Raw genomic sequence first — 25,666 nt, 5'->3', positions numbered from 1 at the left:
GCATGCCTTGCAATTTGATCTTGTAATGGCTACTTGTCTTGGCTTTCTTGCTTTTACATTTACATCCTCTTCATCAACCATTTCAACTAACTTTGTTTTCTTCTGACCTGAATGTCTCTTTCCCTCAGCAGAGCACACATAGTTTTTCTCAGTTACTATTTTTGTGTGTTGTTTGAATCTAGTTGTATGTTTTCTTATTGAAAACCCCAGTATAGCAGCATGTTTTTCATACAATTCCAAAATTTCTTCAAAAGTTTCTCTTACCACACCAACAAATGATCCTCTAAGATCTAAACCAGAAGCATCAATTGGATTTGTATCTGTTATTTAATACAAACAAATCAGATAATAACCACAGGCAGCATAAAAAAAGGGTAACATTCGTGTGAAAATAGGGTAACTTTTATGCATGAAAAAGGTAACATTTAGGCATTCAAAGGGTTACTTTTTGCATACAATCTGAATTTTCAGCATACAATCTGAGTGTAACATTTGTGCATAAATAGGGTCACTTTTAAGCATGAAAAGGGTAACATTTAGTCATTCAAAGGGTTACTTTTTGCATACAATCTGAATTTTCAGCATACAATCCGAGTGTAACATTTGTGCATAAATAGGGTCACTTTTAAGCATGAAAAGGGTAACATTTAGGCATTCAAAGGGTTACTTTTTACATGCAATCTCAAAAGTTCTACATTCAATATGAGGGTAACATTTAGGCATAAGTACGGTCACGTTTATGCATAAAAAGGGTAACAATTATGTATTCAAAGGGTTCTTTTTTGCATACAATCTCAAAAATTTATAGAAATTAGCTTCAGTTGCATTTGTTTTGGTTGTTTGTTCTGAATTTGAATCAATTGATTTATCAGGAACCACTTGATTTTCAGCATTGTGAATTGCGTCTTCTGCATTCTCAATTGCTTCATTTGCATTATCAATTGCTTCATCTACATTGTCTGGATGGTTGAATATTGGTACGAATTTCATCTCCAAAACAATAAGTTTCTTCTTCTTCTATAATCGATCGATTTAAATCAATTTCAAATTCAGTCTCAATTTGCCTCTGTTTTTGTAGCAATTCGTGAATGAGATTGCTGCAATTTGTTGTATCGAAAGTCGAATTCTCCATTGATGATCGATTTCTGCAATTTGTAAGTTTTCTCACCTTTTTTCTCCTCGATTGATGATCGAATTCTTCTATTTGTGCATTTTCTCACCTTTTTTTTCCTCGATTGATGATCGATTTCTGCAATTTTTGCGTTTTCTAACCTTTTTTCTCCTCGATTGATGATCGTTTTCTGCAATTTTTGCGATTTCTCACTTTCTCTCTCCTCAATGGATGATCGAGAGCTGCGTTTTCTCACTTTCTCTCTCCTCCATTGTTGTTTTGCGTTTTTTTGATTTTTAGGTATAAAATTCCGCGATTTTAAAAAATAAATAAATAACTAAATAAATAAGTTGCACGTGAGAAAAACCCGATGTACAGTAAAAATACTGTACACCGGGTACATGCAAATGGAATTGTTCATTTTGAAAGTGAAGGATTATACAAATAGCCGAGAATGAAGACAATACTCCGTATTATTTGACTATATGAGAGTGTGATTAGGACTTTGATATAGACTAATCTACCAAACAAAACATAAAAAACACAAATAATGAAAAACACACTAACTGTAAGTCTGTAACTGCTCATCAGTCATCAATCTCATCAATTAGGTAGAAACCTCCAAATTTTCAAAATTCCCACCTATTTATCAATCCCAAATTTCCTAGGGTTTACTTCATCTTCCTTAAATTTTCATAAATTTGTCTGCAATTCTTATCATTCCACCAATGGCGATTTTCAGACTAAAATCTGGAGATATCTCCGCATTCAAATTACTGATTTCATTAACAATTTTGTATGGATTAATGTCTGTATTAGTATACTCTGTTCTTCATATGAAGTTTATCACACCTCTCGCCATTAACGCACCTCTTAATCAGTTCTCCGAAGCTAGAGCTCTTCAGCATCTTCGTGTATTGTCTGAAGATATTGGTGGTCGCCAGGTTAGGGTTTTATGATTGATTTCATATTTTTTTTTAAAAAAGAATTTCTAGATTTAATTTTAATATTTTTTGGTGATTTTGTGATTGGTAGGAAGGGCGCCCAGGTTTAAAGCTAGCTGCTGATTATATTAAAGAGCAATTGAATTTGTTGAAAAATCGAGCGAATTCGAATTTGAGGTTGGTTTTTATTTTATTGAATTTTTGTTTATGGGTTTGTAATCATGATTTTTGGTGTAAAGGAGTGGATGGATTATAGCTTGTTCTTTGTGGATATTGATAATTCTGTTTTTTGTTTGGTTGACTATGGCCTACATACATTGAATTGGTTAAAGTTTGGAGTTGAGATATAAATGCTGACAAATTGTGATAGTTATTAGTCATCAGTTTCATCATTAAGAATTTGCTTATATTCAGTTTCAATCTATATTGATATGGTGAGATGCAATTTGACCATTAACATCTTTAATTGTATTATTGTATATTAAAAAAAAGGCAAAAGCTAACAAACGCCCCGGGGCATTAGATAAGCTAGCTAAAATGTAGAAAGATTAAATTAAAATGAACATTAATTACACCGATTGACGCGTAATTTTGTCATGTTTTCCCAAATTAATACCACTTTAGGTAGTATTTTAAATGCATCATGTCACCATATACACTATACCTTAAAACGTTTACTTTGGCAAAGATGGTTTTTCCTTTGTTTTTTTCCTTGGAAAAAAAAATGCATCACTTGGGATTCCCCACTATTCATCCATTAGTTTTGACTTATTTTTTAACTAAATGATAAATAAATATTATCATGTAATATGTAGTTCAATTAGTTGCAATGTCTACTTTTATAAAACAATTCTTTTACTAATATCTAATTAAAAATATTGATTGGACAAATTTGTAAGCTAAAGTGATAAATTTAAAAAAAATAAAAAAAAAATCAGAGGGAGTATATGAAGAGTGTAGGTCTATGAATAAGACACAACTCAAAATGATACACTTGAAAAATGAAGAGAATTGGAGGAAGTATTGTAATTTTAAGTATGATCTATGTACTATGTAGTACATAATATTGATACTCCTTTTGTTTTAAAACATTTTTAGAGGGTGTTTGGTGGAGAGCTTATTGGGGGCAAAATTAGAGGATTTCACCAATTTTAGTTGATTGACCAATACAATAAGCTAATTGGGTTGTTTGTTAGTCTACTGGTTTTGAGCTAATTTGACTCAATAAGTGTATTTCCAATAAGTTGCTTCGGCAAAATATTCATCTCATTTAAGTAATTAAAGGTGAAAATTATGCCCTTATTTAACACATAACCCTACTTAAACTACCTTCAAAGCTTATTTTGACAAATTTTTAATTTTTTCCCTTTGATTAGAAGGTAATTTCTGTATAAGTTTTTTTCTTTGCTCACTAGTTTTATTTCATAAATAGTGAATTATGCTACTATTAAAATTGTTAATATGAAAAATGATCTCACAACATCATCAATTAGGTAATAAGTAGCAAATAATAAACTAATTATAATCTATATACACATGTGTATAATATATTAATACAAATTTTATATTCATTATTATCTACTCCTAATTGTATACATATATCATGTAAAATTGTAACTTCAGAATTCCTTTACAATTTTTAAGTCTCTATATATACCTTTTTAATTAGTTTCATGTTAATACATTTTATATTCATATAAATCCACAACATATATATCTTTTAACAATGACTAATCATTCACAATAAAATATGTCAATGTCTTTATTGGTCGTTTTGCATATTCAAATAGCTTTAAGCAATCAGTTATTTATGAATATAATCAGCTAGTCATATAAGATAATACAATCAGCTATTTACCAAAGATGACCTTAGTTTTGAGCATGAAGTATAAGAATAGATATTAAATGTAAAATTATCAAAGAAATTGATCATAGTAAAATAGAGAGATAATTATTGAGAAGAGAGAATGTTGGGTTAGGGAAGGATAATTTCAAAATTTAGTGTTAACTTACACAAGAAAAGTGAGTATACTCCTCTACCTTGTGTTAGTGGGGTTTTGTTGAATAGGTAGTTAATGTTGTTTATTGTTTTTCAATTAAGAGAGTAGAGAGTGGAATAATAATAAAGAAATGGGTGGAAAATTAAAACATTATTTATATTTGTGGTACAAGGATTTGAGGAGAAATAAGGAGATATACATGGGAAATAAGAAGTTTTTTGTGGGTTACAAGGAATATTCATTCATGATTCTATTAGAATGAATTGCTCTTCTAGAATAAATAAATTGGGTGAAACATCTAATTTTTTGATCGAAGAGAGGGGTAATGTGTGAAGTACAACAAACTTAATCACAACTTTGAGAATGAACACAAATGTTGCTTTAATGTGTGAAGGAGTTCAAAGTTCCCTTTCTTTATCCTTTATTGACTTTCTTCTTAGTTAGAGATCTTCTATTACTCCATCCCTCACTCTGTAATCTAAAATGTGTTTAATGCACTTTTGACCTTAATCATGAAAGGAAACAATAGTCTTATTAATTATTTGATATTATCGTCACAACCTTGCATCGGTTGACAATTCTTTGAAAAATAAAGCATGAGATGTTTTTCTTTTCCCAACCAACGACATTGCTACTTTTCCTTTGGTTGGGTCTTAGGAGAAGTGAGGTCAATTTAGCCTTACCAATTGACCTACTCTATATCTTTCCACCTTTGCTCATAATAAGTCTAAATCCAATGAAGCATTGTGTTTTTGTTTGGTATTTTAAGCTCAAAATAATCACTTAAAATAATTAAGAATTTATATTTGTAATTTTTTTTTCTTTGTGATTTTCGGTTTTTCTGACAAAGGGAATATGTTAATTTCAGGATTGAGGTTGAGGAAAATATGGTCAATGGGACTTTCAACATGATGTTTTTAGGTCATAGCATATCTTTGGCTTATAGAGCCCACACCAATGTTCTCATGAGGTATAACCGGTGCTCTTGGTTTGCAATTATATCGTTTAGGTCATATGGTTCAGTTTGTAATGCTTCTCTCTATCTGGTAATAGAATATCATCGGTGAATACAACGGAATTTGATGCTTCAGTTTTAGTAAATGGTCATTTTGATAGTGCTCTTAACTCACCTGGGGCTGCTGATTGTGGTTCTTGTGTTGGTATGTATATTAGGAGCAAAAGTATATTAATAAATTCTAACTGGATGAATATTGACCTATTGAGCTTTCAAACATAACATTAATTAATGTAATCTTCAGCATCAATGTTGGAATTAGCAAGACTTATAGTTGATTCGGATTGGATTTCTCCTCGACCAATTATATTTCTTTTCAACGGAGCCGAAGAACTTTTCATGTTGGTAAGTATGTTTTGAATTTTATATGTGATTTCATATATCCATGGTCTATATGTCGTTGTCTATTTTATAGTTTGATATGAAGTGTCATATTTGCAATTTTCTATTAAGTATTTAAGTGGTAAACATCATATCAATGCAATTTATTTCATTTATCATACTACCTCCGTTTCTTATTATGTGCAACAAAGGGGTATTATTTGTGAGACATAAAATATTCCTTTGTTGCACATAATAAGAAACGAAGGTAGTAAACAATTTACTATTAGTTATGAAGCAGTATTTGACATTTCGGTTTTTACTTTCTCTAGAAAAGCACTATTTCTATTTCGATATTTCTTTGTTTTCTTTTTTGTATTCATCCTATCTAAATATGCAAGTTTCATTAATTTAATTTGTCTAAAATTTGTTAGGGTTCACATGGTTTCATCACCACTCACAAATGGCGTGACACTATTGGAGCTTTTATAAACATGGAAGCATCGGGAAATGGTGGCCCTGGTAAGATTATCAACTCTACTTTTTGATATGAGTTAAAAGCTAACGTGTAAGGCTCTGTTTGATTCACCTTAATTTTGCTGAACTGAAATTATTTTTACTGAACTGAACTTATTTTTACTAAACTGAACTGAATTTTACTGAACTGAACTTATTTTTACTGAGCTGAAGTTATTTTTACTGACTGAAGTTATTTTTACTGATTTTCTATTATAATTCTTCTTTAAAAAACTGAATTTTACTGAACTGAACTTATTATTACCGAACTGAAATTATTTTTACTGAACTGAAATTAATTTTACTGAACTGAACTTATTTTTACTGAACTGAAATTATTTTTACTTAATATTATTTTTTTAAGGTGAAGAGAACAGGGCCTAAGTGTTTGTTTATTTTATTTATATATTTGCTTTTATATTTGTGTTATTAGGTGTTTGGATCATCAACTGTACTTTCTGTATTACTGATAGTATGAATTACAATCTTCTTTCCTTTATATTCCCCTTTCCTATGAATTACAATGTTCTTCTCCATGTACAGATGTAGTTTGCCAATCTGGACCTGGATCTTGGGCTTCTCGTGTGTACGCCCAGTCAGCTGTATATCCTATGGCCCTGAGTAGTGCTCAGGTACAAAGACTTGTTTATGTAACTTGAATTTAATACCTGATGCATGTTATTGATATTTGGTGTCTCTTTGCTATGGATAGCTTTTCTGTCGGTTGGATTGATCTGTTTTTTTAAAAAATTGGCCCTAGACATAATTTGGTTAATGGTTATGCAGCCTCGGTGTTAAGTAACTGTTAACCTACACGATTAATTCGTGATCTGCATAAAGCTTATATTACTAGAAACTCTCTTGTTCCTTTTATTGTTAAATTTTGAAACTGTACTTGTGTTCATGTTAGTTTGAAATGGCTCTTGAAACATGTTTATATTGCAGGATGTATTTAGGATAATTCCTGGCGACACAGATTACAGAATATTTGCCCAAGATTATGGGAATATTCCTGGACTTGACGTAATCTTTCTCCTTGGTGGTTACTTTTATCACACTTCCTTTGATACTCTCGAAAGACTATTGTATGAATTAGAATTTGCTACTTTGGTACATATTTCCTTTTGTTGTGACACTGAATTTAAATTAGCTTGGATGTTGCCACTTACTTCTATAACTTTCTGCAATTAGACCTGGAAGCATCCAAGCGCGTGGAGACAATCTGTATAGTGTAGTCAGGGCCTTTGCTAGTTCCTCTATGTTAAGGAATTCTAGTGAACGCCAGCATTTCGAATCTGCTGCTCAAGGAACTGATGATGGTGAGCGGGCAATTTTCTTTGATTACCTGACATGGTTTATGGTATGATTCAAAGAGATTTTTCTTTTCTTTCATTGAGACCTGCATATACCACTGGCATGAGAATGCATGACCAATTATTCTTTCTGACAAATGACTCCATGCTTTGTTACCAATTATTTTTCAGGTCTATTATTCAAAAAGCGTTGCTGCAGTTTTCCACACTCTTCCAGTATTTGTCTTTCTTGTTGCACCAATCATCTTGCATTTGGCAAATTTTGAACTGCGTTCTTGTTTGAAAACCTACTTTGACTTCTTGAAAGGTATTTTACTGTTTTCTTTTTTACCGGTGTTCAAAATCTGTCTTAGCTATAGCCATACTTTTTTGATAATTTTGATTGTTTCTGCCTACATTTTGCAGGGATGTTGCAACACTTCATTGCGATAATAATGGCAATTATGGTTCCAATGGTATTTGCAGTTTTAAGACTGCTTTTCTCTAATCATGCAATGAACTGGTAGGAGGTCATTACCTATAAATGTTATCCAAAGATATATCAATTGAATGTGAGATTTATATTAATTTTTTTCACTGACCAGTTCCCCACCCCCCCAAATAAACTTTGTGGATCTCCTTTTATTGTATGTGGGGAATTGTTACTATTCAGCAATAGTTGCTTCTTGGGACTTGCATTTGATGGTACACAAGTTTTTCTTGCCTATTTCTATTTGAAAATCTAGTATATCAATCTATTAAGCTGTTGTCATATAATGATTGTGGAGAAGATCCCACATATAGATAATTCAGAATCAAGTAAATAATTTAGATTAGTGTTGGATTGGATTTTAGATAATGTTAAAGGGTGGGAAGGCACTGGTAGACTGGTAATTGCTATATTACTCCGACTCTTCATTTCTCCTCAAATACCTTTGTCGGGTACTTGACACTTGGGCATGGGTATGACACTTAGACACTTAATTTTGGATTGAATATAGCATGTTGTGTATTTATTGTTTTATGTTCTTCATTTTAAGTTTATTTGCGAATACACCTAATCAAGTTTAGTGGGGACTTAGGATCTTATGAACTGCTAGATTTGTATCTCACAAGGGCCTTTAAAAGCCCTCTAATATTGCCTCCATTTCATATTATTTAAAACGATTTGACATAAAGTGTGAGTAGAAAATGTCTAATCGTTGCAAATAATATGAAACGGAGGTAATATTTGACATCCTGTTGTACATTGGGTTTTGTGTCTCAGATCCTCTGATACTTGACATAACACGTAACCCGAATATGTAGTGGCCTTGTATGAAATTTATTAAATCTAGAGTGTAAGAGGATCCGACACTGTGTCTGACATGATACCTCAATCCGAGTCTGAGCAACATTAGGCCCTCTGTGTTTGTTTCGGTTTAAAATTTTTTTTTTAAAGAAGAATCTTTGTCTTCTATAAGACCTGATGACTACCGCATAATATGAAATTGGAGACTATATATTGGCTTTTAAGTCGTCATAATCTAGTATTTAGGTTTAGTTGTTTGATTCGACGAGACTGGTACTTGATCTTGACTTGCATGATAACATGTTTCATCATCTATATTTTCTTTATTCCCCACTTTCGTGGTTTATTAACTATGTACTTTACAGGTTTGCTAATCCATATCTGGCTTTCATGATGTTTGTCCCATGTTCTGTTGTTGGTCTGCTTGTACCAAGATATGTGTGGAGATGCTTTTATTTTTCTGAAGAGATATCAGCTCAGAAAATGTCAAGAGAGGTGCTCCTATAACTTCCATTTTTTTTTTTTTTTTTTTTTTCATTTCCTTTATTTCAAGGGGTGTTGGGGGAGGAGGATAGACGAAGTAGCGCTGGTGCTTTGACTGCTATTCCCTGGGTAATGGTATTCTATTTAGATCCCTTAATCTCCAAATCTGACCCAATTGTTCGTATGTTTCCCTTTTAGTGTATGTATCATCTCATCTAGACTCTAGATTTAGCCTGAAAATCAACTTTAGTCTTTCAACACGTGCCTTCTAAATTTCCCAGTCTTACATTCTTCCAAGTCGAACCATCTTCACAAATCCAATATATTTTGTCGTTGTGCAGGGTTGTATTACTTGTATACCTAACCTTGCTGTTGTTTATGTTTACTTTGGTGTATAAATGAATGCCTGTTGCATGATTTGAAGTGTGAACTATGTGAACTATGATATTGAAAGGACATCACACTTTATAACATTTATAAAAATATTTGTGCTTGGCAGTACAAATCATGGCCAATTGCCCACCGTAAACGAGATGCAGTCTGAATATGAGACCTGGTCCCAGACCTTATGTACTAAAAGAAAAGTTTCTGAAAATTCCAAATTGTCTATCTTAAGTTGGGGAACATGGTTTACTGGTTTTTTTTTTTTTTTTGGTCATAAAATTGCAAGTGCTGCTTCAAGATACTGTAGTAAGATCTTGTCCCCTTTACTGTTGACTAATGACTATCGGCTCAATTTCTTCTGGTATTTAGTAATTTTTAGCCGGGAAATTTCCTGGCAGACAATATTTTAAAGCTGTTTGATTTTGCTATGCACATTTTGAGAATGGTTCAACCTGCGATTATTGTTATGCTACCAAAATATGAGTTCAGTTCTCTTAAATTGAGCATTAATTTGCTGCAGGCACGAACTAATGAAGCAGAATTTTATGGAGCGTTTGGATTTTATGCTCTGTTAACTATGGTATGCTCCAGCAATCACGATTTCTGATCCTTAATTTAGATAAGGAAATACCATTCCAATGATTTTATTTTATTTGAAGACTATGAATTTGCTCACCTTACAGTCTTGCAGGTTTATACTCTTGCTGGTCTTAGTGGGGGCTCCTTAACCTTTTTTACGTCAATGTCCATGCTGTTAGCTTGGATATCTACTCAATTTCTCTCCTATCGTGAGCATTCATTGAGGTTGATGTGCTTTCTTGAAGTTATGATACATATAAACACAGCTTTCACCTTTTCAACCATTTCATGATAACTTCCCTGATATTTTGATGAATTTGTTTTAGGTCAGTGGTGGTCTATATGCTTCCTTTGTTGCCATGTTTAACATATTCGGTCTACTTTGGTGGGTTTATTACTCAATTTCTGATTGAGAAGATGGGTATGATAGGCTCTGTTCCACCACCATATGGTGAGTATGATTTAATATTAATTGGTCAGTTGGTCCCATATTAGTATCTGATTTGATTTTGTGAGAACGTTCAGAAATTAACAGCTACAGTATTCCCAACCTTTGTACTAGAAAGTTTTGGTTCATAGAAGTAGAATACTTAAGAGTGGGATCTAAGCTTTAACAACACTTGGGGAAAGTACGATTTTATATCCAAGTGGTTGGTTGGTCTCATATTAGTATCTGATTGGACTTTAAGAGATAATTACAAAGTTAACAAGAAAATTCCCAACCTCTATACTGGAAGGTTTTGGTTAATAGCAGTAGAATACGTAAGATTGCGTTCTAACTTCTAGGTCCTGCCTAGACTTGGGGTGGATAGTTGCAATCTGAAGATGTTGAATTATTCTAATAAACAGAGGGGGAGGGGGAGGGGGGGATAAAAGAGAATCCCAATATTGTGCATCATGAGAATTGATTTCTGCATCTCCTTGCTGAAAGATGGGAAGGACGCCAGGGTAGAAGCAGTTGGATGATGTCCAAAGGTAGATATGATGAGTTGCTTACTATGTAGGACCAATAGCTGTAAGTATGTTGTAGAATCTACAAGTACCTCAAAAATATCTGATATGCATACATCAGAGAAAGAGAGAGAGAGAGAGAGAGAGAGAGAGAGAGAGAGAGAGAGAGAGAGAGAGAGAGAGAGAGAGGTTTCCGTATTTTTAATGTAGTGCCGGACAGAATTTGCTTCTATCAGAAAGGTTAGGCTTGCCATGTTTGGAATGGGGAGGAGAGATAACTAGGCTAATTATTTATAAAATAAGTACAGTAGTTTTAATTTTATTTTTTTAATTAAACCTTATATAAGTCCTAAAAAAGTCCACATTATTGTTACTTTGGTTGCAGGATACTATGTGCCAGACATTTTAGTGGCAGCAATGATTGGTGTTGTAATTGGTTGGTGTGTGGGTCCATTGCTCCCTGTTATCGGTGACTGGTTAGGCCGATCCTCAATAATGCAGGCCTTGCTGCAGCTTAGTGTGCTTGCCCTGGCTCTTTCATCAGGGTTCTTTCCTTACAGTGTGGATGCGCCTAAAAGAGTTGTAATGCAGCATACGATTTTAACCGCAGGTATTTTAACAGACTGGAGTTGTAACAAAATATATGCTGTATTGTATTTTTGTGTTTCTGTCCTTGTTATGAAAGTGTCAGTTAAGGGTAAAAACCACTGTAAACTTAAAAAGCCATTGAATCACATAATGATGGTTTGCTAGAGCTAGGTGATCCAGTTCTGAAGTTTGTTTGCTTCCAACAGATTCAATGCAGGTTTTGGACTCAAGCTATGTATTTAGTGTTGTAGATTCAAATTCTCTGTCTTTTCTTTTCAAGTATGCTCAGGAGGCGTCAGAACATCCTCAAATTGGCTCAGAATATTCTTTCCAAACCATGAGAGACAGATGGCTTGTAAGTGTTTATAGATATAACATATTGTTTTGTTATTTGAGCTTTGTGTTTTTTACCCTAGTTTGGATAATTTCCTCACTTTCTTGTCTCCGTTGTTTTGGATGTATTTGCTGCTGTATTCAATAATACCAATTGCATATTTGTCAATACACAAGTAACTAGGTAATCACCAAAACGCTCAGGCTTTTAAATTATTATAATGATGTACTATATGTATGAAAATTACATTGGTTATCTGTATACTAAAGTAAATTCCAAGACATTATTCAATATATGCTTCCATTAGAAATTACTTTTTTGATGTTATAATAAGACCCGTGCTTACAGCTTTCAAGGCAATCATTTATTTAATTACTAGCTTAATGTGTTAAGGAGAGAATTTTAGGGAGGAAAACCTGCTTTAGTATTATGTATATAAGCACTTCTATTTATTGCTGATGTGGTACTAAATGTCCAAGCGCACACCCCCCCCCCTCTTTCCTGCTGGGCCTTCTCATTTCAGGAGTAAAACCCATGTGTCTTTCATTCAGTATTCTATGGTACTCTGGTGATATCTCTCTGTTAGCTAGCTTAGTCGAGCATTTGAAGTTTGAACACCAATTATGAATGACTATGTCTTACTATACATCTTGCATTATCTTCATTTCCTGGATCTTGATGATTATTTACAGGCACTTTTTCCAGTATCCAATTTGCTCTCAAGAAGCTTGAAGTTCCCAGTCAGACATGAAGAAATATTGGAGAAGTATAATTCTTTTCCTTATCTGTCAACTGTTGAGAGGGAAGAGATTTCTGATACTGGTATTCGCAAAGTTCACCTTGAACTAAATTTAGGGTGAGTGCTACTGTGCTAGGCTGCTCAAATTTGAATTATCTAGAAGAATTAAGTTTTGCTGATGCCTGCATAATTTTTCATACAAAAATTAAATATTTAAAACCTTGTATTGTTGGTGTGCAATACTGAGGTTTCAACTATCATTAAGCATATTAAACTACAATTGCTTTGTACCCAGCTATTTGTATATTGAGAAGCATATAAGCTGTGTTTGCAAAAGGTAGTAATGAAAATGGTTCACTTAAGCTGACTGAAAACAACCTACAAGTCATCCATCATTTCAAAGCTGGGTGTACATGGCTCTGTTATCATTTTCTGATGAAATTGTTTAGCATCATACATCAATGTTCACTGATATAAAACAAAATTAAATAAATAAATAGAAGATTGCAATTATTATTGATTTTTTTAATTTCCTTTTCTCCTAATTAAAGAGTCTGCAGTTAGGTCGCACCTAGCCATGGAAAATTTAGCCATTTAGGTATGAAACATTTTCGTCAAGATAGTGTGGTAGCAAAGACGTTGAGTTCATTCTTTGATTTAATGTGATATTAGTTCTTTAAATGGGCTGAGGTGCAGCTTGTGGGGCAAGTTTAGAGTCATTGATTCTCACATAAGAGTTATGATGTTAGTTCTGTAAATGGGCCGAGGGGCAGCTTGTGGGGCAAGCTTTTAAGCTGGTTATACGTAAAAGCTACTGACTTCCTCTCTTTTCCAGATCTCTGAAAGAGGTATGGGTTACTGTCCTCAATGTTACTGGTCCATTATCTGGTTGGTCATTTGCTGACAAGACATTACCAGGTACTTGTTGCTGATGCATCTTGTCTCTTGTAATTCTTTTTACAAATTATGTTATAACACTTGTGTAAACCTTCCACTATTATTGATCTGCAGCTCCGGAAACAATTGACGGTGGTCCTCCTTCATACATATGCAGACTTAGTGGTGCTAGCTATGAGAAGTGGGCCTTCTGGTTGGAGGTAAAGTCCTAGATCTTGCATATATGTTAGTATCACTTTCTCCTTTGGACTATGACTACCCTATTCAATAGTTAGGACTGGTGACATCAAGAATACTTTTCCTAAGTTCTTGTCTATACTACACTGTTTGAAACTTTGAATAGAAAGAAAGAATCTTTGTAGTATTAATGTGATGCTCTTCACTTCTTCAGTGCCAAGCCTTCGATTTTAACTCTAAATTTTACATCTATCTTAATCCAAATCCTGTACATAAGCTCTCATTTTTTATTGAGTGTTGTCATGTAGATGTGTATTGATGTATACGGTAAGTTTTTGAGATTGTGCCACTTACACCCTTACACTGCAATGAATCATGCCATCTTTAGCTGTCATATATTTCCTGTTTCTGAACTAGAACAAGCCATTATTGATTTTGATGTTATCCTCACTTGCATCTGTAATTCAGTTATTACAATATTGTGCCGGAAATCATTTCACAACACCCTGCACATAAAATCGGAACAATCTAGCCAAAATTTAGTCCATTTTCGATCTAAAAATTTATGTTTACATGCCAGGTTGCTTTCAATTTTCCACCTATTGGGGAGCTCTATGTAAGCTACCATATATTATGCCCAATCTTCATTCACTTCCCATCTCTTACTGCGTTTGGCAGTATGAACAATGGCATTGTGTTTCCTATTATATATGTCTGGAACCAGCCTTTAATCACATTATTATCTTTGTACATGCCCATATTTTCATCAGAAACTTGTATATGTGCTTTGCCATTGTGAAAGTATGGGTTCTTCTTCCTGATCACTGAAGTGTTATGTTGCAGGCTAATAGTTCAGAACCTCTAAGAGTAGAAGTTGCTGCCTTGGACCAACATTTGTTGGAGTCAGCCAAGGATATGAAACACCGTTTCCCAGAATGGATAGACGTAGTTGCTTATACAAGCTTTATGTCCAGTTATACAATATAGATCACAAGTTGGGGCAGCACATGAATTGAGGCTCACATTTTTTGCAGCCTGGCATGTATAGCAATAGCCATTCGAAGCTTTGGCTGTTCTCAGAGACGTTTTTACATATTTTGCAATTCTTGTCAAGACTGCAAAGGACTGCCTTAGCTTTGAAATGGCTCCACCAAGAAACGATTGCAACGACATCCTGCATCTCATGGTGTTCTATTGTCAAGGCCAGTCAGCTTTGCCCCACATTGTAGAAATAATTTCGTTTCTTTTAGTAGTGATTTAATTACATTTAATTTATCGATGTCACAAAACTAAAAGTAAACTTATTGCTACATCTTCAAGGTTGCCAATGTTTTTTTTTTCTTTTTTTTTTTTTTTTTTTTTTTTGGAAAGAAAGTTGCCAATGCTTTTATATACCTCTTTCCCCCCTAAATTTCACTGTATCTGATATATACAAATGTACAATACAAGTACTTTTTATCAAGATATAATAAAGGGTCATGATCCTATTTAGAATAATTGCCTAATTGATCTCAAAGTCTCAAAACATCCAACATTTGTTGATGCTTATCGAATAGTATTTTCATTCTCTTATTGCTCTAAATTTACTATATTTGGTCTTTATGCTAAAAAAATGGGAAACTTGGTACAAACCTACAAGATGAACCCCGAGTCTCAAGTGACACCAACATTAGTTGCCAAATAATATACTCTCTCAGTCTCTCCATTTGTATGGTACATAATTTAAGGTGAATTTGTTTGGTACATAAGTTAGTCTTATATCGTCAACTCAATCAGAAATATCCAAAGTCATCTTTAGGTATTCCTCTACACTCCAAAACCTACTTCTGCAAACCATTAGTTCATAATCAATATTGAAAACAATTAGAAAAACCCAAACCCTTTCTCTTGGTTATTGGGCCAATTAATAGCCCAACATCAAAATCACATCAGTCAAATGGGCCTCCATAAAAAAAATTAAAAAAATAAAAAATTCCTATAAAAACCCTAATTCCTACAAAACCCTAATTCTCTCGCAGTTTAAGAGCCACCGTCATTTGTGTGTGGTTTCTTCCATCTTTCTCTCTCATCACCAGCCGTCGACATGGCTCCTTACTCCAAAGAACCCGATAATCCCACCAAATGTAAGTTTTTTCTTCAATGTATTCAAATTTTATTCTTCGATTTATTTGTAGTTTTTTCTCCATGTTTTATCCTCTGTGTTAATTTGAATAATCTTAATTAATATTAGCATTTTTTTGCTTAATTTTTTGATTAAAATTTTTGTTTTTACAGCTTGCAAGGCTAGGGGTTCAGATCTCAGATGCCATTTCAAGGTAATTTCACTAATTCTCTACTTTAAATCTGTTGCATTTTAATTGTCTTTTTAGTTTGCTTGCTAATTAGTAATATTAGTTTTCTCTGTGATTTAAGTATTTTTTTTATTATTATTAATAGTATGTATTTTTAAATTAAAAACATAAAAAATGAAAAACCTGATGATAAAAGCAGGGTCCTATTGCCAATAATGTGAATGGGTCTCTCGTAAACTTCAGGGAAATTAAGTGTGCATTGTTCTTGGGTGAACCACTGGAGTTTTTTCTATGATGGCAGGTTCAGTAAACGATGCTACATTTTTACTTAATTTTCATTGTGATTAAATCAAGTTTTGTGTGAGGTTAATGGGTACTATTGAGAAAATTTTATTTGTTGCACTTGTTGTTACATAGAATAACCCATTCTACCTGTTTGTGTGTTAATTAATATATTTGAAACAAATTAGATAGTAATGTGAAAGTTTCGACTTTAGACATAAGTAGGATTCGAATTATCGGAGTATATTATGTGTACAATATTACCTGTTTTCTTAGTTGATTAAAATGTGGAATTGTTTAGGTGGGAAATTAGTTGGTATTATTTCCTAGGTAGTATATTGCTAATGGGAGTCTTTCTTGTTGGAGGTTGCAACTGTTTTTGAGTTTTTGAAGTAAGCAATTGTGTTTTCTGATGAGTGGGATTATATTTTTGATTGATTTTGAGGCTTGAAGTATTTGTCGAAGGTAGTGCATTAGGTACTTCAAAGATAATACACATGGTGTTGTTATATTTGGGTTCTTCCGTTTACTCTAGGAAATAGAAAATCATCCTCATTGGGCTAATATCGTTTTTTTTTTTTTGGAGTGGCTGAAAGTTTAATAAATGCTTAGACATTCACAGTGGTAGTGTGCTTTATTTGTGTTTGAAGTGAATTTTTAGATGATTGGGGTTTATGTGTGCTTTGCTTTAAATAATGTCAATTATTTACTGGCTAAACCTGATGAAAAAAGCAAAGCTCTATTGTATTTAAGAAATGGGGCTTCCGTAAACTTCAGGAATATAGAAAAGCATCGTTCTTGGGTGAGCCTCTGTTTTGGGTAGTGGCTGAAGGTTCAGTTAATGATGAAACATGCACATTTTGAGTCCAAATGCAATCTTTGTGATTGTAGGGATTTCTTAGTGCTTTATCTACTTTAATTTATGTTATTTAGTATGGTCAAACCTGATGAAAAAAGCAAGGCTCTGTTGCATATCAGAATGGGGCTTCCGTAAACTTCAGGAAAATTGAAATGAATCGTTATTGGGTGAACCTCTGTTTTTTTAGTGGCTGAAGGTTCAGTAAATGATTTAATATGCACATTGGGAGTTCATATGCAGTCTTTGTGATTGTATGGGATTCCTGGTGTGCTTTAATTACTTGAATTTTAATTGTTTAGTTAGGAATAGACCTGTTGAAAAAAGCAAGGCTCTATTGTATTTCAGAATAGTGCTTCCGTAAACTTCAGGAAAATTGATTCCATCGTTTTTGGGTGAACCTCTGTTATTTTAATGGCTGAAGGTTCAGTTAATGATGAAACATGCACATTAGGAGTTCCAATACAGTCTCTGTGATTGTAAGGAATTCACAGTGTGCACAAATACTCCTAATTTGGATATCTAGCAAGGAATTGACCTAATGGAAAAAGGCAAATTTGTGTTGCATTTCCAAACCGGACTTCTATAAAGTTTAGAATATTGAAATGCATCATTATTAGGTGAACCTCTGTTATGATTAGTTGCTTATGGTTCAGTAAATGATGGAACATGCAAGTTGCATTGTTAGTTTGTCTGTATATAGTTTGGTAAATCTCGTTCTGTTGGATTGAGTTCCTGTTGCTTTGTGTGATTTTTGTTTTTTTTTTGGTTGTGTGTATGCAAACTAATGAGTTTTTTTTTCTGCTTGTTTATTGCAGAACACTAGGGAGACTGCCTTTGCTCTTAGAAAGATGCCTTTGAACAAGGCCAAAAGGTATCTGGAGGATGTCTTAGCTCACAAGCAGGCTATTCCTTTCCGTCGCTTCTGCAGAGGTGTTGGTAGGACTGCTCAAGCTAAAAACAGGCACTCCAACGGTCAAGGTCGCTGGCCTGTTAAGTCAGCCAAATTTGTTCTTGACTTGCTGAAGAATGCTGAAAGCAATGCTGAGGCATGTCACTTCTGATCTTGTACTCCCTAGTTGATAGAGTGTACATTGATGAAAATATTTAAATCATCCTAACTTGTTTATACATTTGCAGATGAAAGGTTTGGATGTGGATTCTCTCTACATCTCTCATATCCAAGTTAACCAGGCCCAGAAACAAAGGCGTCGTACTTACCGTGCTCATGGGCGTATCAACCGTATGTATTGCTGTTACTGTGTTTGGTGATTATTTACATTGAATGTGGCATTTCTCAACTGACCATGTTATTTTCTTTTACAGCCTACATGTCTCATCCATGCCACATTGAGTTGACTTTGTCTGAGAAGGAAGAGGCAGTGAGGAAGGAGGTAGTTTGCTATTTTCTTTATGCTCGTGTTTATGTATTTTGTCCCTCTCTTCTAGTTTTCTTACTCAAAATGTTTGTTTTGCAGCCCGAGTCCCAGTTGGCTACCAGCAAATAGAAGACAAACAAGCCTCTCGAGTGTTTTAAGCATATAATCGGTGTAGCTTTGAAACAAATTTTGGGGTTTCCTATATTTTGTTATCTTGGTTTTGTAGGCAAGATTTCATCTAGATTTACTTGTTCAATAGCACATTGTCCATGAAGAGCAGAGAATATCTAGTTTTTTTCGAGCAAAGTAACCCTGTTGTTTTTGTTAGCTCTTTTAATGCAGTGCTATGTATGCTGCCATTTTATAATTTATGCTTGCCTATCTAAAATATGATATTTCCATGAATTCACAGTAATACATTAAAGTATGAAATAGTATGAACGATAAAGTGATAATCCTAGCAGTGTTGAACTTTTAACACTTTATTGTTATTGGATTTGCAAGAGCGGTCAAATTTTATTAATGGGAAGGCAAGAATGGTTGTAAGGAAGACCCCTCTTGTTGGGAAAATATATGAAAAAACATGATGAGATTGTTTGACAAATTGACAGTAATATTTCAAGCTGAAATATGTACCATGTTGGCTAATGTTTGGACTTTGGAGGGTTTTATGCGACATTAGTAGAGTGGATTGTGCTTAGCCTAAAACGATGAGTTTACACTTCACATATCCTTTGTAACATTCCTTATGCCAAAATAAGGAACATTGGAAATGAACTACTTCGTATTAAGCTCTTACCTTTTAATTTGTTTAGTTTAACATGTGAAAAAAATCTTCAAACTTTAGGTGATGTAACATTAGCTATATAATTGAATCCGTTACCAACAAACGAATCTTATCTATTTATTTTAAATTTTTCTATTTCCTAATATTATAATCTTACCGTCACAATAGTATCTACTCCTCTGTTTTTTAATTATTACGCGTACTATTTTACTCTATCATTATTCACCTACACTATGGGTTATGGGTATCGCCTAAAGTGTTGGTGATTCTATTCACGGGTTAAACTATACAAATAAAAGAGTGGAAGGTGGAGACGAAGAAGAAGAAGATGGTGGTGGTGGAGGTGGAGATGATGTAGATTGTGTTGAAAATGGTGTGGGAATTGGTGGTGTCAATGGAAGGTGGGTGAAGATCAAAGAAGGTGAGTTGTGTCAGTGGAAGCTTCACTGGAGGAATAATGTCCAATGTTGATGACTATGTAGTGACTATGTAATAGATTGACCAGTTTTGCTGATTTAATAGATCAAATGGGATCTCCTCATAGAAAATTACATTATTTAAGTATAAATTAGTGTGTGGTTTAGGCGTTGCACCAGATTGCTACTTTAAACGAACTATGTGATTATATGTATTTTCATGATTATCTACATAATTTTTTTTCTTATTTAATTCATTATATACATTTATATTTATGCTTATAACATTATTGATAATTTGGTTTAAAAATTAAATAACCATCGTTCTTATAATGAGACTAGAGAGTTTAAGTATGTGACGTGACATAATAAAAGGAGGTATACGTGTGACTTAAAAGTTCAGTAGGTGATATGATGTGACGTAATAAGATGTTGAGTAGCAAACTTGTATAATCTCTTTAATGATGTGTTGTGCACTAGTTTCTACGAGCAATAAGTCTTGTGTAACACAGACTTACGTTAATTTTATTATCAGATTGCCAATTTTAGGATAACTTTACCAATTTTTATAGTAGCTTTAATTCCCTTAGGGGTAACATTTAATTTCTAATGAATTTGTTTGTATTTTTATGTGTTATTTCTAATGGGTATATAATATAAAGTTAATATGATTAGTCTAATACATTTACATATGGTAAAATTTAAATTAAAAAAGTAGTCTTTGTATTATTCCTCTAAGTAATTTTAGCCTTTTAGGATAACTTTAGTCTGTATTACAATAAATTAACGTGAATCCATTTTAATCAATAACTAGCTTAGTTTTTAAGCCTGGGCGATCCCTTTAAAAAAAAAATTTTAAAAAAAAAATTTCCTTTATTACTTTCCTACCAAAATCAGAAAAAAGTACAAGTACATCCCTTATCATATGAGTATACTACAACCGCCTTACATGCACAACGAACACACCATATATATATGTATATATATATAAACCTTGCTCAACCCTCCTCTTCAATTCCTCCCAAGTTTTTCTCTTCAAAATAAAAAACGACACAGACCTATTCATCTTTTTGTATTGTACTAGTATCTCGTAAAATCATAACACAATCGCGCGCTATGGCTCTGATCTACGATCTTCTGAAGAGTTTTTTTTGGGTGTGCATCTTCGTTATTGTGGACAAGATTATTTTCGGTATGATTTCATGGTCCGGAATCGGACCTGATAAAGCAGATTGGGGCGTTTCATTATTCGGTCTTTTCGTTTACTTGTTTTCGTCTATTATTTCCGTAACCATCATCAATAAATTTACAGGGCAAATATCTTACTACGATTGTCCAGTACGTATAATAGCATCGTTGTTAGCTAGGAGGATTATAGCTAGGGTTCCTTTATTTTCTCAAGTGTAATAATTTGAATGCCATTGTTTTTTAACAAGTTGTTTAATGGACTTTGTATTTATTTATTTATGGTTAATGTTTGCTGCATCATGAATTCCTTTGTATAAACCATACTTCCGTATAAACCATACTTCCTTCATTTTCTTTTAGATGCAACATACCCTTTAGTGCGGTAATTAAGAAAGGTAGGATTTACATGATATAATAAACTTTAAAATAGGATGAGTGGTTGTTAGGAGTGTAATTTAGCAGGTCATGTGCTTTAAATAAGAGATATAGTATAGTTTTTCCCTAAAGTAACTTTCCTTTTATAGTGTGTTGTAAATATTGTGACATTTCCTTTTTAAGGAAATGTTGCAAGTAAAAGAAAACGGAGGAAGTATATATTTTGTCTAGCGTGCTGCTTATCACATAATTATCAGCACTAATGTTACCCTGCTATTTTAGTATTTTCTACGAGTACTAGTTGAAAGATTTTTTCGTTATGGCTCACAATTTTTTTTTAGCTTGAAGAACTTTTCCGGTCGATTGTAATCCTTGATTTTGTTTATTAAGATTATGTCAAAATAAATAAATAAATAATCTGCTTATTTATTACGAGTATTAAGTTTTTGGAAATATTAATTGAGGAAAGCAGAAGAAGCAATAGATAAACTTGTTTCTTTCCTTCATTAATTAAAGATAAATGAGATAAAAGGCCTTCAAAGATAATAAACAAGATCAAATAAAGGTCTGTTTGTACACAAAAAATAGTACTCCCTCCGTTTCATAATGTTAGTCTCATATACAATCAATCACATAAAATAAGAAAAGAAATATATTTGGAATCTAACATTAAAGTACAACATAATTCATAATTAGTTTACCATATTTACCATTTTAAATTTTTTAGGAAATCACAAGTCATAATTGCATAATTTAAGGTATAAATTTCCTTATTTAGAGTCATGTCATCAATCCACAACTTATTAATTCCAAAAAAAATCAAGCTACAAATGAAATATATTCAATATGGGTATATCTTTTTGAAACGCCCAAAATAGTACTCATATATGGTACTAACATTATGAAACGCAGGGAGTAAATGAGAAAAGGATCGGATAGATGAATGAAGATACAGACCATACAGTACGATATAATTTAATATTATTAGAAAAAAAATATTGTAAATTTTAGTGTATAAAGGATAACTTTATACTAACTCTGTTTTTATTTAGTTGACACATTTTAACTTTACCACTATTCACAAACCTCCCTTTGACCGTACTTTGTGCTTTATACGTAATGAAATAAATAGTCATGTGAGATCTTGTTAGATTCGTCATTTTATACACTTTAATAATATCAACTTTTCATAATTTTTGCTTATCGATAATTAAAGATATTAATGATTGAATAAGTGCATTGGCAAACGTGACTAAAGAAACGTGTCAACTAAAAAGAAACGGAGAAGGTATATTTTAAAGATATTTTTAACACGTCTTACAATAAAATAAACCCGCCTTTTAAAATTAATACCGATTAATTATTAACCAATAGTTTTTTATGTCGAGAATTGTAGACTTGTTGGTCTTGGGGCCCAAATAATACAGAGTTCAACAACAAAAATATTCCCTTTGTTACTTAGCAAATTGTCCATGTAATCAGGTCCAAACCCGAATCGGACCTGATTGTTGAACAAGTCTGGTCCGGTTTTGGTTCGGTGTACAACCCTAGACATGGCGACACGTGGCAAAATGGACAACACATAGCAAGATTACAATCTTTGTCATGATATATATTGATTTTTAATCTATATGTCAAATTTTAAAATATATCATTGATACAAAATTAGTTAGAAATTGATGTGATTTTGTGACGATTTGCTATCTAGTAGGCATGTAATGACTAACAATAATGTTGGTGAAAATGTTCGATTAAAAAAAAGCAAAAAATAAATTAAATAAAATAAATTTTCAAAGCCCGTTGGTTTGACTCAAACCCAAAACTTTGGGAAAGGGTTGAACATTTCTTGACTCATAACCTAAAAGTGACACAATCCGAGATGACTCACGAATTAATAAAATTCTATTGTATTTGTATTAGATTGTGGAGTATATTATTTTAACCGATTAGTATATATTATAAATATATGTTTTATGCTTTACACTACTTCTTTCGCTCCAAAAAATATTATGATATAAAAAATAAATTTATATGATAATTTTTGAGAATTATAATTTAATAATTTTTTTAATAAAAATTGTTATTCAATTTGTATATATGAAATATTGGTATTTTATCGATTTTAAAACTCCAAACTAATAATTTTATCCTAAAATTCTATCCAAATAGAATCCTAAACTAATTTTTTTTTTTTTAATCAGGGAAAGTCTATTTAAATCTATCCAATGTGGCGCGACATTTGGCGAAAAGTTAAAATGCCAAGTGTCGCTGCCTCTTGACCAGATTACATATTTACAGATTTAGCTTTAATACGGTTATACTTCGTATATGATATTAGATTTGTGTCCTACTTTTTCTTTTTTTTTTGACAAAAGATTTGTGTCCTACTCAATGTACTCATACTTCCTAATTTCCTATTGACTTTCTTTCATACAAGTCAAACTAAGCCCGCATTGGCCATCAAGTCATATAAATCGATCCTCTTCTCTCAAAATCACTCCAAATTTCACTCAGCTCACCTGGAAATTTCATCGTCGCCGTTTTCAATCTCAGGTAACTCTTTCATTCAGAATTCATAATTTTTTATTCTCAATAAATTTAAATTTACGATCTTCTTCTGCTTCAGATCTCGAAAATTAGGGATTTCAATTGAACAAAACTTCAACTATTTCGTTTAATTTTGTTAGGGTTTTGATTGCGAACAATGGATTGGCAAGGGCAGAAAGTAGCGGAACAATGGATGCAAATTCTTCTGCTAGTTTCAGCAGCAATTGCATTTGTAACTGGTTATTTGATGGGTTCATTCCAATTGATGGTGCTAATCTATGCAGGCGGCGTCGTTTTGACTGCATTGATCATCGTCCCTAATTGGCCATGGTTCAATCGTCATCCTCTCAATTGGCTTGACCCGACCGAAGCCGATAAACACCCGAAGCCTCAACCAGCTGTGAGTTCTGCAAACAAGAAGAAGAACAACAAGCAAAAGTAGAGGAATTTGAGGGAAATAAATTGAATTTATAGGTTATAAATTTCTGCCCATTAATCGTTTGATTATGTTTCTGTGATCACGTTGTTTATTGTTTTAGTGGAATTTTATATGTTTGTTAAAGATGGCAGGAATTGATTTTGGTTATATAAGCTAACAACTTACCATATGGAAATTTTAGTGTTTATGTTTAAAATTGGTTTATTGGGATGATACTGCATTTGGCTGGTGATTTGGTTCTTGTCTTTGTTGTCGTTGCTTGAATTGAGTATTTGATGGTTGGTTGTTAGATGTGGAGTGAAATATGCTCCTTGGTTGTTTAATTGATGAATTGCATTGTATTCCGATGATGAAGATAGCACTATGAAAAATGGGTATTGGCGGCTTGGGTATGATATAGAAATCTAAGTTAGATTTAAGTTTATGTCCGAAATCTTTGAATGTAGGCAGTGTCTTTGAACTTGGAGATGGCATTGGATTAAGAGTGGTTGGTTAGGAAGTTTTATATGAACCTTTTTTCTAGTGATCTTTATAGGCATTAATTGGTATTTATTTTATTGTTGATCGGATTTTTCGTATTCTTCCGTTCATGCATAAGGTGCAATTCTTCTTGGTTCTGTTTGTAGTCTCGATTGTGGCCAAGGATATATTTAAGTTGTGTGTATGTCACTGAGTAAGTTTTAGTTGTTTGAGGTAGTTTATTGCTCAGTTCTTCATATTGAGAGTTTTAGTGTTTACACCTATGATCTACCCTTTGTTTACTTTGTATCACATAAGAACTCACCATTCTTTTCCCCTCATCAATGAGCTGGTAAGATTATTGAACCGTGTTGATTGCTCAGTTGTTCATATTGAGAGTTTTAGTGTTTACACCTATGATCTAAACTTTGTTTACTCCGCATCACATAGAACCCATCTATCTATTCCCCTCACCAGTGAGCACTGGTAAGATTAGTGAATTGTGTAATGGAGGTTTTCTGCTATGACTTAAGGGAGTTGGAAGATGAGTGTAGAAACCCTTATCAACTTTACATAAGGATGCTTATAGTACCGAAACAAATTCATCTGATACGAGTCAAGTATGAAAGGAAAAGGTTGTCTGACATGACATGTCAATATTACAGCTGAATTTGAATATATAGGGGATGAAGTATATTTGTTCATGTTGAAGGAAAACTAGGATGGTTGCTTTTACCGTAAGTCAGCAAGTGCTTATGTTCAATAAAAGCATGCATGTACAAGTGTACAAATTCATCTGATGATATTTTTAAATGGTTGATTTTACTGATTTGGAAGCATGGACTTTGACAATACCCTGACCCAGGCAGGAACTTAGTTAAGACTTAAGAGAAGTACTATATAATTTGATTACTGGCTAAGTTGAGATATAGCCCATAATCCCATATAGGTCAACTGTTTCAACCATTCACTTGTTTAGCATTTCTAGCTTTTGGGTCAAACCATACCATGTTATCACCATAACT

The 25,666-nt window shown here is 33.1% G+C and overlaps 2 protein-coding genes, 2 non-coding genes and 3 pseudogenes across 5 annotated transcripts; all 7 read left to right on the top strand.

Annotated features, from left to right (window-relative positions):
- Positions 1 to 1,656: 1,656 nt before the first annotated feature.
- On the top strand, positions 1,657 to 14,990 carry LOC145601073 (uncharacterized). 2 transcript variants are annotated; one of them, XM_081656996.1, is made up of 21 exons: positions 1,657 to 2,055; positions 2,147 to 2,232; positions 4,924 to 5,025; positions 5,109 to 5,215; positions 5,315 to 5,415; positions 5,826 to 5,913; positions 6,451 to 6,539; positions 6,853 to 6,992; positions 7,099 to 7,267; positions 7,392 to 7,527; positions 7,626 to 7,722; positions 8,856 to 8,985; positions 9,878 to 9,937; positions 10,049 to 10,161; positions 10,263 to 10,387; positions 11,273 to 11,497; positions 11,682 to 11,830; positions 12,502 to 12,665; positions 13,384 to 13,466; positions 13,560 to 13,645; positions 14,466 to 14,990. In XM_081656996.1, the coding sequence occupies exons 1-21, from the start codon at positions 1,840 to 1,842 to the stop codon at positions 14,607 to 14,609; spliced, it is 2,610 nt and encodes an 869-aa protein (XP_081513122.1). In that variant the 5' UTR covers positions 1,657 to 1,839; the 3' UTR covers positions 14,610 to 14,990. The 2 variants fall into 2 exon arrangements, with proteins under 2 accessions (XP_081513122.1, XP_081513123.1); XM_081656997.1 differs by lacking the exons at positions 1,657 to 2,055; positions 2,147 to 2,232; positions 5,109 to 5,215 and having other exon boundaries at positions 4,927 to 5,025; positions 14,466 to 14,988.
- Positions 14,991 to 15,618: 628 nt separating this feature from the next.
- On the top strand, positions 15,619 to 18,757 carry LOC145601080 (large ribosomal subunit protein uL22z-like). Its single transcript, XM_081657007.1, has 6 exons — positions 15,619 to 15,745; positions 15,897 to 15,937; positions 17,870 to 18,100; positions 18,192 to 18,294; positions 18,378 to 18,445; positions 18,530 to 18,757. The coding sequence occupies exons 1-6, from the start codon at positions 15,706 to 15,708 to the stop codon at positions 18,557 to 18,559; spliced, it is 513 nt and encodes a 170-aa protein (XP_081513133.1). The 5' UTR covers positions 15,619 to 15,705; the 3' UTR covers positions 18,560 to 18,757.
- On the top strand, positions 16,103 to 16,237 carry LOC145603308 (small nucleolar RNA snoR74). Its single transcript, XR_014104825.1, has one exon. It is a non-coding gene; the product is annotated as a small nucleolar RNA snoR74 (small nucleolar RNA).
- Positions 16,921 to 17,050, top strand: LOC145603312 (small nucleolar RNA snoR74). The gene has a single exon (XR_014104827.1). It is a non-coding gene; the product is annotated as a small nucleolar RNA snoR74 (small nucleolar RNA).
- Positions 17,146 to 17,273, top strand: LOC145603310 (small nucleolar RNA snoR74; annotated as a pseudogene).
- Positions 17,372 to 17,498, top strand: LOC145603311 (small nucleolar RNA snoR74; annotated as a pseudogene).
- LOC145603313 (small nucleolar RNA snoR74) lies at positions 17,597 to 17,724 on the top strand (annotated as a pseudogene).
- Positions 18,758 to 25,666: the final 6,909 nt, after the last annotated feature.

The sequence above is a fragment of the Chenopodium album genome, chromosome 21, assembly GCF_948465745.1.
Source record: "Chenopodium album chromosome 21, dcCheAlbu1.1, whole genome shotgun sequence".
Lineage (NCBI taxonomy): Eukaryota > Viridiplantae > Streptophyta > Magnoliopsida > Caryophyllales > Amaranthaceae > Chenopodium > Chenopodium album.
This window is presented reverse-complemented; position numbering and strand designations above follow the sequence as displayed.

Bases quoted from the DNA above. Each gene is read 5' to 3' on its own strand.
- LOC145601073 (XM_081656996.1), top strand. From the start codon at position 1,840: ATGGCGATTTTCAGACTAAAATCTGGAGATATCTCCGCATTCAAATTA. The intron at 10,162-10,262 runs GTTGATGTGCTT...AATTTGTTTTAG, and splicing joins TATCGTGAGCATTCATTGAG to GTCAGTGGTGGTCTATATGC. The intron at 13,646-14,465 runs GTAAAGTCCTAG...GTTATGTTGCAG, and splicing joins AGTGGGCCTTCTGGTTGGAG to GCTAATAGTTCAGAACCTCT.
- LOC145601080 (XM_081657007.1), top strand. From the start codon at position 15,706: ATGGCTCCTTACTCCAAAGAACCCGATAATCCCACCAAAT. The intron at 15,938-17,869 runs GTAATTTCACTA...TGTTTATTGCAG, and splicing joins ATCTCAGATGCCATTTCAAG to AACACTAGGGAGACTGCCTT. The intron at 18,295-18,377 runs GTATGTATTGCT...TTTCTTTTACAG, and splicing joins TGCTCATGGGCGTATCAACC to CCTACATGTCTCATCCATGC.